This window comes from Pteropus medius, unplaced genomic scaffold (genome assembly GCF_902729225.1).
Source record: "Pteropus medius unplaced genomic scaffold, Ma_sr-lr_union100, whole genome shotgun sequence".
NCBI lineage: Eukaryota > Metazoa > Chordata > Mammalia > Chiroptera > Pteropodidae > Pteropus > Pteropus medius.
The window spans coordinates 8,438,670-8,455,500 of record NW_024351730.1 but is presented as its reverse complement, the minus strand read 5'-3'; the positions used below and the strand labels follow the sequence as shown (position 1 = coordinate 8,455,500).

Below are 16,831 nucleotides of genomic sequence, written 5' to 3'. Positions count from 1 at the left end.
GTTATTTAAACAGATCATGTGGTTTCAATCCCCTTTACCTTCGAATAGTCTTGTACTGACTATTCCCAGTCTCCCTTATCCATTTAGGATAGTCCCTTACATCCTTCTGAACTCTGTTGAGGTATAATCAACTTTTTGAAATCTTTCCTGAATTCTATTTTATCTCCTCCCATTTATTTATTCAATAAATATTTATGGAGGGTCTACCAAGTGTCAGGAACTCTTCTAGGCTATGTAGATTTAGCAGTGAGCAAAACAAAGCCTCCTTTCATGAAGCTCTCATTCTGAGACAGCTACTAAACCTAAGTGTATAGTATGTCAAGTGGTGATAAGGATTAGAAAGAAAAGTAGTAGGATAGGAGGACCGAGAGAGGACCCAAGAAGGACAGATCTTGGCTTTTACTGACTGTAAGAGAATGAAGGTTTTACATTCTGCTTGGGAGTATCATAAGGTAATCACTTATAATCTTGTCTATTTATCTTTCCGTTTATCATTCCATGAGCTTATAATGAACTTTGGTGAGAACCAATTGCCTTTTATTGAGGAGCCTCTTTCTCCTTTCAGCTGCCTGAAATGAGCCTGTCTTTCAATGCATTACTTAAACTGAACTGAAGAAATTCTGAATAATGATGCATCAGAATTGCCTTCATAGTGGAGGTAGCATTTGTGTTAAGCTTTGAAAAGGAAGATTTCTGCAAGCAGAGAAGCCCATAAATCCCTAATAACCAGTCTTAAGAGGCCTCTTCTTTCCTTCCAAATTGTGTTCCTTCCCTGGGTAAGCTTCCTTAGTTAAATTTGTCTTTATCCCCGTACTCACCAGGGGAGACTCCAAAGATAGGTAGCTTGAAGATATCTATAAAATTATGACCTCATCAAATTACAATACTCCATATATTCTGATTATATTTGTTTTCCATTTTATTGGGTTTTGTGTGTGTGTGTGTGTGTGTGTGTGTATTAGTGAGATCTGTTGGTTCTTGGCAAACAACAATAACAAAGCAATAGTTTTAATATATCTCTGAGAAATACTGAAAGGAAATGCTTGGTAGACGATGGTTAAAATGATGAGTTAAAGATTTAATAACAGTGCTTTGCTCAGTATCTAGTAGATAGCAAGTACTCAAAAATATGTTTTGAATGAATATATCATTTAGGTCTGACTGTGCTATTTGCTGCCAACTTTAAATATGTTGCTTAAATCTTAATGTTCATCAGTTTCCTCATCAGGAAATTGCTATGTCAAAGTAACATTTTACACCCACTTCTTGGGAGGATAACAAAGCTAAAATGAGGTCTCAAATGTCAAAGCATTTGACAAGCTAGAGGAAAGTAGGTGGTGGGTTATGGCTTAGGCCTTTTGTCCTTGTGAACAACCTGAATGACAGCATATGTGAGAGATTTACTTCCTCTCTAGATACCTCCTTGAGGAATTAAGCCCCAGTTATTTATTTTCTTCTATATTCTGACATATCTTAACATTAAATTTTATATTGCTAGCTGTTTCTGGAAAATTGTATCATCTCCTATTACATTTACACTTTTATGTAAACGGCACAGTTGTTAAGGGTGAGAACAATTTTTTTTTTTCCTGCAGTCACCAGATCCTGTCTTACAATGTCAAGCACGTGGAAAGTGCTTAGTAAATCCTTAAGTTTATCATGATATGGAGGACTTAGAAGTGTGGCGAAGGGAGATATGCTTGACTTTATGAGGAATAGGAAATAATTGCTGGTTATTTTAAGCAGAGAAATACGAATCATATTTAAATAAGTTAAATTTGATTATCTGAAGCATGTAATTTTAGCAGGAATTAATTCAACTCTGCCATAACATTCGAGAGCAAGAAAGGGAAGGAAGTTCTGAAACATATTTTAACATGGATGAACCTTGAAGGTATTGTGCTAAGTGAAATAAGTCAGTCACAGAAAGACAAATATTGTATTTAATTTATATAAGATATCTAGAGTAGTCAATTCATAGAAACAGACAATGGTGTTTGCTAGGGGCAAGAGAGATGGGTAAAAGGGAATTGCTTAATAGATATATTGTAGAGTTTCAGTTTCACAGAATGAAAAAGTTCTGGAGACTGGTTGCCTAACAATGTGAAAATACTCAACGCTACTGGATTGTATACTTGAAAATGTCCAATTTTATATTACGAGTATTTTGTCACAATTAAAAAACAAATGAATAAACAAAAACATGTCCCACTGACTCAGTATATTTATTCCCCAGTCTGATTCTCTTAAGATTTTTCCCAATCTCAGTAACTGCCACTTACTGGACACCCAGACAGAAAAGTGGGCATTAATTAGAAATTTTCTCTTGGCCTCGCTCTCTTTCTCAATCTAATCACCAGGCTTTTTGACTTTATCTTCTTCACACCTCCTTAGACACCTTTCACTCTATCCCCTTTACGGGTGGGTATCCTTGTATACTCTGGCTCAAGTGGTTGCCGTTACTCTTTCCTAACTCTCCTCCTTGCTCAAAATCTTACTGCATTTAAAATATTGTCTACTTCTTTTTTTCTAAACTCCAGATATATACAACTTACTTCCACTTTAAAAAATACTTCCATAGTTCTCCCTTGGCTGCTACTATTTAGAATAAAAAATAAGACTCACTCTGATCTAGTCCCTTCCTTTCTAGTTCCTAGCTCCTGTTTCTTCTGGGTCTCCCTTCATACAATACACTGCAGCTATACTAAACTGTTTATAGTTCCAAAGGACATGTTGTATGGTTTCATGACTCTGCAGTTTTGTTCATGCTGCTCTTTTAGCCTGGACTCCCAGAAATGCTCCTCCCCATCCTGAACACCTGTGAACACCTGGTTTTCTTTGAAGGCAACTCAAAATTCATGTCCTGTATGAAACTCTGACCACTTCCCTTTTTACTTTACCCAGTCAGAATTTATTTTTTCTCATTTGTAAGTCTCATACATTAAAAAGATTATCACTTCTGTAACATTTTATTGCACTGGCTTGTTTTGTATGTATGGGTCCTTTTAATTCAGATTCTTTTGAAAGCAAGATTGTGGCTTATTTCTCTTTATATCCTCAATGTCCGGCACAGTGTCTGGAACATCATGCAAGTCCATTAAAAGTTGGTTGACTATGATATTTATTATACAGATATGAACTGAACATCTGTTCAACAATTATTGAACACCTGCTATGTTCTAGTGTTGGGAATACCAGGCCTCTAATCCATGATCTAGCAGAATAGATATGTTAAGAAAAACAAGTATGTTAAAACTTAGCCCATGATATGGCAAGTATTTAGCGGAGGTATCAACTGAGTGTTGCAAGTTGTGGAGCTGAGGGGAGGACAGGGTGATGGTAGTAGCAGTGGTGACTTAGGAAAATTCTGACATAGAAGTTATCATTAGAATGATTATTTTTGCTATGAGTTTTCCAGGCATAAATTCTTTGTGGATCAGTGAATGTATTTTATTTACCACATGTCTTTGGAACTTAGCACAGTGATTATACTTAGTAAGTGCTTAATACTACTAGTTGAATGAATTGAACCCATGAAACATTCTGAGCTCTATCTGTTGACTTCCTTGTGCAGGTATGTAATGTTCCTGGCTGGGAATAGCTGGAGAGAAACTGAGAAAATCGTGAAGGACTTTGGTGCCATTTTAAGGAGTCTGGCTGTATCCTGTAGACAACTGAGCCAGGAGAGGCTTTTAGGCAAGAAAATAGTACCAGATTAGTTTAAATTGGATTGGAAGAGATGGAAAGCTGGGAAATGATGGGGATCACTGTAATTGTTCAACTGAGTGAAGGTGGTGTGTTAAGGCAGTGACAACAAAAATGCGAAAAGGGGCTGGATGATTAGATAAAGATGTGGTATGTATACACAACAGACTATTACTCAGGCATAAGAGATGTAATACTGCCATTTGTGACAACACGATGGACCTTAAGATAATAATGCTAATCAAAATAAGCCAGACGGAAAAAGTTGAAAACCATATGATATCACTTATATGTGGGATATAAACCTAAAAGCAACAAATGAACAGGTCAAACAGAGACTCATGGACATAGACAATAGAGTAGTAGTTACCAGAGGACAGGGGAGAGTGGGGAGAGGGAAGCTGGATGGAGTAAAATGGGTCAAATATGTGGCGACAAAAAGAAATCTAACTATGGGTGGTGAACACACAATGCAATATATATGACTTACTGTTTAATTGTATACCTAAAACTTACTGGATTTCGTTAACCATTGTCACCATAATAATAATAATAATAAATTTGTGTTTTAAACCACTAAAAAAAAAAAGATTTTTGAAGTAGACAAAGATTTATTGACGAGAGAAGAGCGTGAAGACAGAGAAAGTGAAAATGAGACTCGTAGGTTTGTTATTCAGCCTGTGTGCAACAACGTATCTGACAACAATCTATAAACTACAAAACATTACAGTTGGTTATCTTTGGCTGCTCTGAGTTTAGTCCGGGAAAAGTGGCTGTACTTCTACAGAGATGTGTTCATTTCCAGGGAAGATATCAAACTTTGAATTCTCAGGGGCATGAAAAAGGTAATCTGAGCAGACAGTGAGAGAAAAAGAACATAGTTCAGCTAGTTCCTAAGCAGCTCTTTTTGTCCCTGAATTTTTGAGGAACTCCGGAACCACCAAGCCTCGCTGACTTCTTCCCAACCCTCAGCATTATTCCGCGAGCGGGATCTTGGCGCAAGCCAATCATGATTCCCTTACGTCATCATCGCGCGCAGCCACTGGGCAAGTAAGACGCGGCACCGCGTGCACTGTGTTGATTGTCAAAGTCTCAGGGAGCCCCATTTCCGGAAGCCGTGAGTTCTGAGAAAAGTTCCTGTTCTTGAGTGCCCAAGTCTGCGAATCCCCAACTATGAGCGCCCTGGGCGTGCAGTCCTTTACCCAACAGGGCTGGGAGCAGGTGCTGGCCAAGGTGAAACGAGCTCTGGTCTACCTGGACGCCGCCTGTGCTGAAAGCCTGCACTGGGGCTGCGGATCTACCCGGCTCCTGGAGGCTGTGGGGGGACCTGCGTGTCACCTGCGGGAGTTCGAGCCTGCAGCAGTTGCTGGCGGAGCTAAGCAGCCCAAGGCAGTGTTTGTGCTGAGCTGCCTACTGAAAGGCCGAACCGTGGAAACTCTACGGAACATCATCTGCCGCAGTCACTTCCAATACTGTGTAGTGGTCACGGCCACGAACCATGCTGTCCACCTCACTGCTAATCATGTTCCAGCAGCGGCAGCAGCCGAGCTGGAGGGGCAGCAGCCCGTATTCGAGCAACTGGAGGAGAAGCTGTGTGAGTGGATGGGCAGCATGAACTATACCGCCGAGGTACTTCACGTCCCATTGTTGCTCGCCCCTGTTAGTCCCTACCTTGCCTTGACTCCAGCCTTTGCTTGCCTTTTCCCGCTGCTTCCCCAAGATGTGGATCTCCTTAACAGTGCTCGGCTGGACAAGAAGAGGATGGGAAGCTTGGGTGAGGTGGATTCCACTGCTTTGACCCCTGAGCTGCTACTGCAGATCAGGTGCCTGGTGTCAGGCCTCAGTTCTCTGTGTGAACATTTAGGTGTTCGGGAGGAGTGTTTTGCTGTAGGTTCCCTCAGTCGGATCATCGCTGCAGATCTGGCCAATTATGCCCCTGCCAAGAACAGGAGAAAGACTTCCACAAGCAGGGCATCAGTGGTGTTTGTGGACAGAACTCTGGATCTCACAGGTAGGTGAGATTACTGTGGAGATTTTCAAAACCAGTTTCGAGACTTACACTGATTCAGCATATATTTTATTAACCTCTTAGAATATGTCAGGTTGAGAATACAAAGATGGACATAGTCCCAGATCTCACAGAGTTTCTAGTCTAGAGGGAGATACAGACAAGCAAATTAGCAAGTACAATCAATTTGGTAAATGCTGTAATGGATAAAAATACATGTACATGCACTGCCTTATTAAACAATAACAACTGCATCTAGCCCAAGGGAATGGAAAAATGTAACTATGCTGATATTGAGAACTGTCTACTTGAGAACCTTTCAGAAATGTGCGGATGCCAGTATTTCGAACAGTCCTTCAGAAGAGGCCTCTAATTTGTTAGAGAGGTGTTAACAGATGACCTAGTGGAAGGAAACTGTGACAAAACATGAAATAGAGAGTTGAGTTTTAGGTTTCTTTAAAGGAGTATTAAAAAATGTATGTCCATTCCAGGCTTAGTTTAAAGATACAATTCACTTAGAGACTTTGACCCCTCTAGATCTCAGGGTCACTTATAGTCACTAGATATTCATTCAGCAAGTATTTAATGTGGTGGCGCTCATAGTCTGAGTGCTGGGGAGACAACCATAAATCATAGACAAATAACATGTGGTTCCTTCCAGGCCTAAGCAAAGAATATTCTACTGATTATAGAGAAACTCTTTTCTTTAACAGCAAACAGCAGAAGTCACCTCAGAAGCAATCATGCTATCTCTGTCTTAAGTCACTTCTATGAGCCTGATTTTTTTTTTTTTTTTTTTTTAAATAAAGAGTGTAGTTTTTGGAATTATTTGCCTCCTGAGTTTGAATTCTTGGTTGGTAATTTACAAGTTGTATAGTCTGGAGCAAGTTATTTTAACTGACTCTTCTACTCTATAAATGAGCATAATAATACCTATCAGGGTTTTTCTAAGAATTAAGCGGATAATAAGTGTACAATATGGAGCTTAAAAACTGGTACGTCATAAGCTCTCAATAAATATTAGCTATTGTGATGAAGATAATGACGGTGATAATGATGATTCCTTGAATTACTGGTTTGATCTTTTGTACCTAGTTCTTCTGTCCATTTAACATGACAAGGCAAAAAGCAATAGTGAGACAGAGATAGAGATAGAGATAGACATTAGGATGCCAAATGTTATTTGATTTGAAGTGGATGGGATCAAAACAATAAAATGTGCCAAGTCCCACCCATTGTTGGAATGAGGTCTTCCAAGCAATGATGGCTTTTTGAAAGATAACTTGGTTTCATGGAAAGTATTGAACTGTTGTTGATCTTGAATTTCAATTTGAGTTCATTATTCTTTTGTTATTAAAAGAGTTAATACATGTGAAGTACCTGGAGCAGTTCCTGATACACAAAAAGCACTCTATATATACCTCTATCACTGCAAACTGTTACTATTCATTCATTTATTCTTTCCTTCATCTACAAAATATTTAGTGAGAGCCACTCGTTGCCAAGTTGTCTACTAGAAGATATGAGGGGTGCAAGATGAACTAGTTAAACACTTGCCTTTATGAAGTCGGAGGTCTAGCAGAGAGAAGATCTGCTATTCTGTGCAGGTCTCTAAGCTCTTCTGGGTCTTTAGGTCTTCACCAGTAAAAATTTGGCTCTAAAGTTTGGGATATTATTATCCTATGACACTTTACCTGGATAACTATATGCTAGTAATTTATTTATTCATTCAATATTTACTGATACCTATGAAGGCAGTGTGCTAGGTGCTGGCAATATAGTAGTAACCAGAGCAGACACAGGGCCTGCCCTCATGGAGCATTAAGTCCAAAACATAAGGCATACGTTGACTAGGTAATTGTGAGCTTGGTTAGTGTTACAGAGGGCAAACTGCTAGGCACTGTGTTATTGATTTTGTATCAGAAAATAAACACGTAAGTTATTTTTGATATAAAGGCTGTTATAAAACATTAATCCACCTTTTTTTTCCCCCCTCACATTTTGTGAGTTCATATTTTCTGTCTGTTTTAAACAGGAATGGTTGGACATCATGGGGACAACTTAGTAGAGAAGATCATTTCAGTGCTTCCCCAGCTTCCTGGCCACACTAATGACGTGATGGTTAACATGGTAGAGCTCACCGCACTGCAGAATGAGGAGAAACAGAATATGGTTGCACCAGGCTGTCTCGCCCAATCCAAGTAGGATATGTAGTTTTTCTCTTTCTCTCTTATCCTGCTCTCTCTTCCCTTTTCTTTCTCTCCTAGAGTATTTTGTAGAAAGGAAAACAAGAAAGCGTTGTTCTGGTTGAAAAATGCATAGTAGATAGCATTAAAAAAAAAAAGCATTTTTTCTTAACTTTGAAATAACCATATTCATTAAACAATAAGCCAACAAGTATGGAATTTTATAGAGGTGTTATTTATTTATTTATTCGTTTATTTATTTATTAAACTAAGTTTATTGGGGTAACATTGGTTAATACAATCATATAATTTTCAGGTCTACATTATCATTTGACATCAGTATATTCTATTGTGTGTTCACCACCCAAAGTCCAGTTTCCTTCAGCTACCATATATTTGATCCCATTTACTCACTTCACCCTCCCCCTGCCCCCTTATACTGGACCCTCTTTACTCCTCCTCCCCACCCTACTAGTAACCACTACTCAATACTCCTCTGGTAACCACTAATCTATAGTTCATATCCATGAGTCTCTGTTTGTTTGTCTTGTTCATTTGTTGCTTTTAGGTTTATATCCCACATTTAAGTGATATCATGTGGTTTTCAACTTTTTCTGTCTGGATTATTTCACTTAGCATGATTATCTCGTGTTCCATCCATGTTGTCGCAAATGGCAGTATTTCATCTCTTCTTATAGCTGAGTAATAATATTCCATTGTATGTATGTACCACAGCTTCTTTAGCCAATCATCGATCATAGGACACTTCAATTGCTTCCATGTCCTGACTACTGTAAATAATGCTGCTATGAACATTGGTGTGCAAATTTCTTTTCAGATATGAGTTTTCAAGTCCTTGGGGTAAATACCTGGTAGAGGGATTGCTGGATTATAAGATAGATCAATTCTTAGTTTTTTGAGGAACCTCCATACTGTTTTCCATAGTGGCTGTACCAATTCGCAGTCCCACCGGCAGTGTATGAGGGTTCCTATTTCTCCACATCCTTTCCAACATTTTTTATTGCTTGTCCTGTTGATTGTAGCCATTCTAACAGGTGTGAGATGGTATCTCATTGTGGTTTTGATTTACATTTCCCTAATAGCTAGCGATGTTGAGCATCTTTTCATATATTTGTTGGCCATTTGTATGTCCTCTGGGGAGAAATGTCTGTTCAGGTCCTCTGCCCATTTTTTGATTTGATCATTTTTTTTTGTTGTTATTGAGCCATACGAGTTCTTTGTATATTTTGGTTAATAGGCCCTTATCAGAGGCGTTGCTTGCAAATATATTTTCCCATTCAGATGATTGTCTCTTTACCTTGTTGACGATTTCTTTTGCTGAGTGGAAGTTTTTTAGTTTGATGTAGTCTCCTTCATTTATTTTTGCTTTTACTCCCCGTGCTTTTGAGGTCAAATTCATAAAATCCTCTTTAAGTTCAAGGTCTATGAGTTTAGTTCCTATGTTTTCTTCTATGCATTTTATTGTTTCAGATCTTATATTCAGGTCCTTAATTCATTTTGAGTTAATTTTGGTATGTGGTGATCGACAGCAGTCTAATTTCATTCTTTTGCAGGTGGCTTTCCAATTTTCCCAGCACCATTTATTGAAGAGGCTTTCCTTTCTCCACTGTATGTTTTTGGCTTTTTTGTCGAAAATTATTTGCCCATATAAATATGAATTTACTTCTGGACTCTAGATTCTGTTCCACTGGTCTTTGTGTCTGTTTTCCAGCCAATTCCACACTGTTTTGATTGCTGTCACTTTGTAGTATAATTTGAAGTCAGGCAGAGTGATGCCTTCAGCCTCGTTCTTTTTTCTTAGGATTGCTTTGGTAATTTGGGGTCTTTTGTCCTTCCATACAAATCTGATGATTTTTTTGTTCTATTTCTTTAAAAAATGCCGATGGTATTTTGATGAGGATTGCATTAAATTTGTTTAATGCTTTAGGTAATAAAGTCATTTTAACTATGTTGATTCTTCCGATCCAAGAACACGGAATATCTTTTCATTTTTTTGTATCTTTTTCAATTTCTTTTAATAGGATCTTATAGCTTTCATTATATAGGTCCTTTACATGTTTTGTTAAATTTATTCCTAGGTATTTTATTCTTTTTGTTGCAATTGCAAAAGGAATTATTTTTTCCAATTTTCTGACACTTCGTTGTTAGAGTATAGGAACGCTATGGATTTTTGAACATTGATTTTATATCCAGAGACTTTACTGTATTCGCTTATTGTTTCTAGTAGTGTTCTTGTGGAGTCTTTAGGGTTTTCTATCTAGAGAATCATGTCATCCGCAAATAGTGACAGTTTGCCTTCTTCGTTTCCTATTTGGATGCCTTTTATATCTTTCTCTTGCCTGATTGCACTCACTAGGACCCCCAATTCACATGGAATTGAGTCTAGGCTTATTTAATTTTTCTTTTCCAGTTGACTTTTCCACATCACTAAAAAACTGCCCATATAGCTATGAAACAATGTCGTCTTTTAATATGTAAATTATAATCTCTTGGGCATCAATGGGAAAAGTTTTTATTTCTATGTATTTTTTGATGTGGTTTGAGAAATTAGAGAAAGAAGATGGTGTACTTTATGTTATTCGGAGTTTCAAAAATAAAAGAACATTTCTCGACAAACGTAACAATAAAAAGGTACTAATTACCTTCTCTGCTTTGTCCTTCCTCAATAATTCTTCTGAGAAAAAAAATGTATTAGAAGGGGAAAAAGTGTGTGAGTATGTGTTTCCCATATCTTTACATTTTTAATTTTTAAACAAAACAGAAACCTTTTGGCATTGTACTTTCAAATCTTAATAGTAGTAGATACATTTGGAATTTCCTATCATTTTTGGAATTAATTTTTAACTCCTTAAGTTTCAACTTTTTTGGGGAGTAGATAATTAACATATATTAGATGCCTCATGTGGGAAGAAAATGGAAAATTCTGTAGCCTTTTTTGTAAGCTTATACATAGTAAAAACATGTGCCATGTGCAACTTCAGCAACACATATAATGAAACAGGCCTAAAGGCTTGTAGCTATACAAACCCTAAAATAATTGTGAAAATTGTGGAAATACTTTTAGCTGTTCAGAGGGCCAAGTTAAATATTAAGGACTTACTGTGACCCCCTACTGTGGACTAAGTAATAGGAAGGACATAAAAGAATATAAAATATCATTCTTGGCTTCAAGAAACACTTTTTCTTGTTGAGATAGTCGTGATTTACACACAGGTACAATTAAAAAACAATGATATTATATGAAACCAGGACTCACATGTCTGCTACAAATTATATAATTCCCACAAACAAAATAGATTAATGTAGTCTTTCCAAATCAATGTGGGCCTTGTGGAAGTGGTGCTATTTGAATTAATTATGTCTTGAAGGATTTAGAAAAGAAGAGAAGGCTAGCATAAGCATAGGTATGGAAACAGGAATGGTCAGGGCTTGATAAGATGGGTTATGAGGAAGAAAGGCAAGCTCATTGGACCACCACTGCTACCAGCAATATTAACATTTTTCAGGACTTACTATGTGCCAAGTACACTTCCAGGCATTTTTCATTTGGGAAGTCTAAGTTTTCTATTAACCCAATGAGGTAGGTGTTGTTATTCCCCCATTTTACAGGTAAGGAAACTGAAGCAAAGAGACAGTAAATATCATAGGTAGCTAGAGGTGGAGCTAGAATTTGTGCCCAGACCGTTTGACTTCAGAGCCCCTGTCTTCACTTCTGTTCAGGGGCCAGAGAAGAGCAAGTCTCGTGAATAGATTTGAAGAGACAAAAGTAAAGTTACTTCATGATTTGATTTAGGGAAGCCTATTTGTTTAATATAATAGTTACATTAACAACAGAAATCAATTTTGGCTAATTTCAGTAAAAATGGAATTTATTATAGGAGCTTGGATAGCTAACAGAATCAAAGGAAGAACTGTTAATCAGACTTTGGAAAGGACAACATAATTCCAAGGGTCTAAGGGGCAAGAACTTGGAAAAAGCCTGTTCAAGGCCTTGACGTCAGACAGACTGAATTTTAACTGTTTTCTGTTTAACTGTGCTGGGGAGTGGCTGCAAATACAGATGAAGCTTTGCTTACTTGCTTGCTGCTCAACTCCTACTGTGTGGCCCAGTTCCTAACAGGCCATGGACCAGTACTGGTCTGCAGCCTGGGGGTTGGGGACCTGTAGCCTAGATGACTTGGGCTCTTGGGTTTAAAGTAAAAATTCTTCCTAATGAGCCCTAGCTGTGACTTGGCTCTGCCTCTGAGCACCACATATATTTTTCCCTCCTGGTCTTTGATTTCAGTGGGTGCCTTTTCCTTTCACACTATGAGTGAGTGTTGTCAGGGAATATGAGCTTTGAGTGCCACCCAAGTATGAGAATATGGTCATAAATATTAAAAGTGGTGATTGGTTCTAGAGGGATCAGAATAAAGAAGAAAGCTTTACTGAGAGCAAGTTTGGTGAAATGGTGAGACTAGAAGTCAGGTCGCAGAAGGTAAAAAGATAGGTGGTGAGAATATTATAAGCAAATAAAGATCTGAAACAGAGAACAAACTGATGGTTGCCAAAAGAGAGAAGATTGGGGAATAGGTAAAAAGGCGAAGGGGAATATAGTCAATAACATTGTAATAACTTTACTTGGTGACAGGTGATTACCGGATTTAGTGTGGTAATCACATTTTGAAGTATATGAAAGTTAAATTGTTATGTTGTATTCCGGAAACTAATATAATATTGAATGTCAACTGTAATCGAAAAAGTAAAAAAAAAAATTTTAAAAAGAAAAAATAAAGCAATAGTTGGGAGAATTTAATATAATTGCTTGGAAGACTCAGAGAATTTAATTGATTAATTTTTCTGCAAAAGAAGTATTAAAATAAATTCAGCTTTCCCAGAATATCATATACTTCTATGAAAATCACAACCACTACTACTACCTCCAATACCACCTCCCAGAAACTTCTCAATGAAATTAGTGTGAGGATAAAAAAGTTAGTACTAAAATCCAAACCAGTTGGGTGCTTTGCAATAAATAATGTGTCTGCAATGTAATAATCTTTAAAAAGCAAGTTTCTATGATACAAACGTTGATAATCAAAATTTATTGCTAATATAATTTTATAAAAGGCTACTTATAATTATAGCCATTGAAATTACTGCCAGTGCAAATGAGAAATTGATAACTTAAATACATTATCACATGGCTTTCCAGTCCCTGTCCATTGGTCCCAGGATTATATGGAATATTTTGTTCAAGAAGGAAGCAGAATCTTTTCTTTTCCTCTATTTTCCTTCTGTTTAAGTGGGTTTCTATTCTCTGACCCATCTCTACTCTCCCTAACCTATTATTCTTTCAGTTCCTTAAGCACCCTTAGCCTGATGTCCTACCTGCATTTGTTATGTCTCTGCAGGTGCCTCTGGCTCTGGCCTAACCCAGCACTTGTGGTGCTATTGGTTCTGCTCGGTCCAAGACCCATTTCTCCCATAGCTCCCCATACGCCTCACAGTGAAAGCCAAAGACCTTACAATGTCCTACAAGACTGTGTACCAGCTGCCTTTCTGGTTTTTCTCTGACTCGATCTCTTATTCTCTCCCCCTAACTTGCTTCTTTCCTGCCACACTAAACTTCTTTCTATTCCTCCGATAGGGTACTTGCTGTCCTGCCACATGGCTTTTGCTCTTACTATTCCTTCTGCCTAGATCATTCTTGCCCCATATTTCCTTTCTTCCTTCTTAGGCCTTTTCTGTTCATCTTAGCACTTCATATTTCCCTTCCTTGTTTTATTGTTTTTCTCCTTAGCACTAATCATTTTCTAATATACTTACTTATGTTGTATATTTGTCTCTCCCCCTCCTAGAAAGTGATGCAGAGAATTTCCCATTAGAGAGTTCCATGACAGGAAGGATATTTGTCTGTTTTATTTACTGCTATGTCTTCAGCACCTAGAACAGTACTCAAGATATTTGCTGATGGAATGCATGGCGATGAATGTTGCCAGGGCCGTATCCATGAGTGGAGTGAGGTCGTGGACTAAGATACAGAGCATGAAGCCAAACCAGAGCATAGGAGAGGTTAGTTTGAGAATGTTAGACTCTAATTGTTGAGTATTTGAAATACTCTCATTTGGGTTAGCAAAATACAGCAAAATTGACCCAGCAATTCTACTTTAGGATTTTATTTCATATATGTATTCTGCACTCATGTAAAATGATATTTTACATTTATTAATCACTACAGTATTTGTAATAGCAAGACCAGAGGTCACTTCAGTGTCTATCAGTTCAGTAAACTGTGGTACATTCATACGACGAAATAATACTCACATATTAATGAAGTAATACTCACATATTAAAATAGAGTGAAGAATGAAGTCGTTTATATACTGGTAAGCAGTAAGCTCAATGACATACTTCAATTGAAAAAAGCAAGGTGTAGCACACCTATTTGTAGAAAGAGGAGGTATATATTCACATTTACATTAAATATATTAGGAAAATATATAAGGAACTGATGACATTGGCTGCCTCTGTAGAGGGGCACTGAGTGGCTGGGGCATACTGAGAAGTTAGTAAAATGAATAAAGAAAGAGGAAGGTGGGAGATGTCTTACTACGTATACCAGTTTATGTGTTGGATTTTTAATCATGTTAATGGATTTCTATTGAAACGTAAATGGAAATTAGATTTAAATAAAACACTCCTTCCTTTTTAAGCTCGCTTAAGGTAGGATTCTATAATCCTAAAAAGGACACTTGCTGTCTCTTACTTTGGAATCTGTACAAAGCTTTCCTCACTACATTCATTGTCTTTCCTCCCTTAATGAACCCTTCTTTCCTTTAAAACTTCTATTAAAATGCCAAACACTGTAATTATTTGTTACATGTCTGTCTCCCCTACTAGATTGTAAATTCCTTGGAGGTAATAGCTGTGTCTGGCATTCTTAAGTGCTAGTAAATTGAATGAAAGAATGAATAAATAATTGAATAAGTCTTATTAGATTTAAGGCCAAGTATAAAAATGATAAGTTGATGAAAAGCCGTATGTATTTCATTTTAGCACTTAAGTCACTGTCTAGTATTGCTGATTGGTTTTATTATATGTATGTGTATATGTATATCTTATTTTTTTAATTAAGTTCCTGCAGAATAGGAATTTTCTGTGTACTTTTTCCCAAATGCACCTCATTGTCTAGGTCAGTGAGAAGGATGGAAGGATACATGGAGTGCCTGAATTTTGTCAGGCATTGTGCTAGATGTTTTAAAATGCATTATTTCACTTAATTCTAAAAACAACTCTACAAGGTGGATATTAATTTTTGTCTGTTTTTGTGGAAGTTGAGAGAGATTTAAATAACCTGCCCTAAGGCAAACTTTCCCAAAGTGATTGAATTAGGTTATTAAAAAAATTTTTTTGTCTTCTTTTTGCCACTTTTTTATTGAGGTATAATTGACATAAAACATGTCAGTTTCAGATGTACAACATAAATATTTGATATTTGTATAGTATATTGCAAAATGATCACAATAAGTCTAGTTGACATCCAATGCCATAGTTACAGATTTTTTTCTTATGATAAAAACTTTAAACATTTATTATCGAAGCAACTTTCAAATATGCAATACAGTATTATTAATTATAGTCAACATGCTGTACATGACATCCCCAGGACTTAAAATGATGTTTGTACCTTTTGATTCCCATCAGCCATTTCTCTTACCCCCTACCTCTGGCAACTAACAATGTTTTCTGTATCTATTACCTTGATTTAATATATACATTTATTTATTTAATTCTAAGGCACATTTCTATTTTTACTATATCATACCAACTCTTTATCACATGCTTAGTTGAATGAACATCTAAATAAACCGATGAATTCAGAAATGATGGGTACTCTGGTTTATAAAAAAATATTTTAAGTCCAGTTAATGTTTATGTTAAAGGTGGGCATATTTTTTCCTGGAGTATAAATGGAATAAATAGAATAGCTCTTACAGATAAGAGACAAATGTAGCAGTGGTTTCAATCTAAATACCAATGAGTCAGTTTTTTTAACTTTCACACTGTTAAGTAATCTGATAATGGTGTATATTAAGTCATTAACTGGGCCCTCAAAGTCAAAATTTGTTAAATCACTTCAAAATAATAATTTTTTTCTCCTCTTTCCTTTATTTCCAAATACCATTTAAATATTACTATTAAGGAGACAATATTTTCAGAGGAAAGAAAGTTAATTTTTCTTAGAACAGAATCAGAGGTACTACTTTGATTTTAAATTTACCTACAGATAGAATTACTGAATTTGGGTGGAAATGTTAAGTAACTGTATATTTAGTGTTGACTTTGAGGCAGAGAGCCAGCACACAAAAGAAGTGTTTGAATGACCTTGGCTTTGGACAGGCTGTGGGCATCTCCTCTTCCCCACTTTGACCTCCCTGCAAAAAATGAATTTTCTTTTTCACTTTTCAAGCAAACATTGCAAATTGACTAGGAAAAAGCCCTACCTCTTCTTAGCATACAGCTTTCCATATTTAAATTTTTTGAGGAATTCTAAAGATCGCCTGGTCTCAGTTATAGGTTTAGTAAACAGTATTAGCGAGTAATTTGTGGGAAGAAATAGGGCAGCATTCTTTTCTGAAAATGAAGAGATAAAGTGTCCACAGAGAAATGGTTAAATAATTTAATGTCAGAGACATTTAAATTAGATTTCTTGCTGAAGAATTATGTTTAATAGTTATATTTTTCAAAAAAATTTTAATGCATGTTAAGAAAAGAAGGTTTGAAGGTAGAAATTCTTGTTTTATAATTGCTCACATATTGCAACTCTGTCATGGCATTTGTTAGTTAAGGAATGTGCAGGCAACCCCCAGAATCTTTTTCGTATTGAAAATTTTTAAATGGCTTGTGGTCAGTATTGTGAGAAGAATGG

The 16,831-nt window shown here is 36.7% G+C and overlaps 1 protein-coding gene across 2 annotated transcripts in view; it reads left to right on the top strand.

The window, feature by feature from the left end:
* The first annotated feature begins 4,739 nt into the window (after positions 1-4,739).
* Positions 4,740-16,831, top strand: part of SCFD2 (sec1 family domain containing 2) — a 345,681-nt gene continuing 333,589 nt past the window's right edge. Inside the window, exons 1-2 of one of the 2 annotated variants that reach the window (XM_039845192.1) lie at positions 4,740-5,716; positions 7,749-7,914. In XM_039845192.1, coding sequence (XP_039701126.1) covers positions 4,879-5,716; positions 7,749-7,914 — 1,004 coding nt within the window. In that variant the 5' untranslated portion in view covers positions 4,740-4,878. The remainder of the gene's footprint in view (positions 5,717-7,748; positions 7,915-16,831) is intronic. The other variant, XM_039845191.1, reaches the window with a different exon arrangement.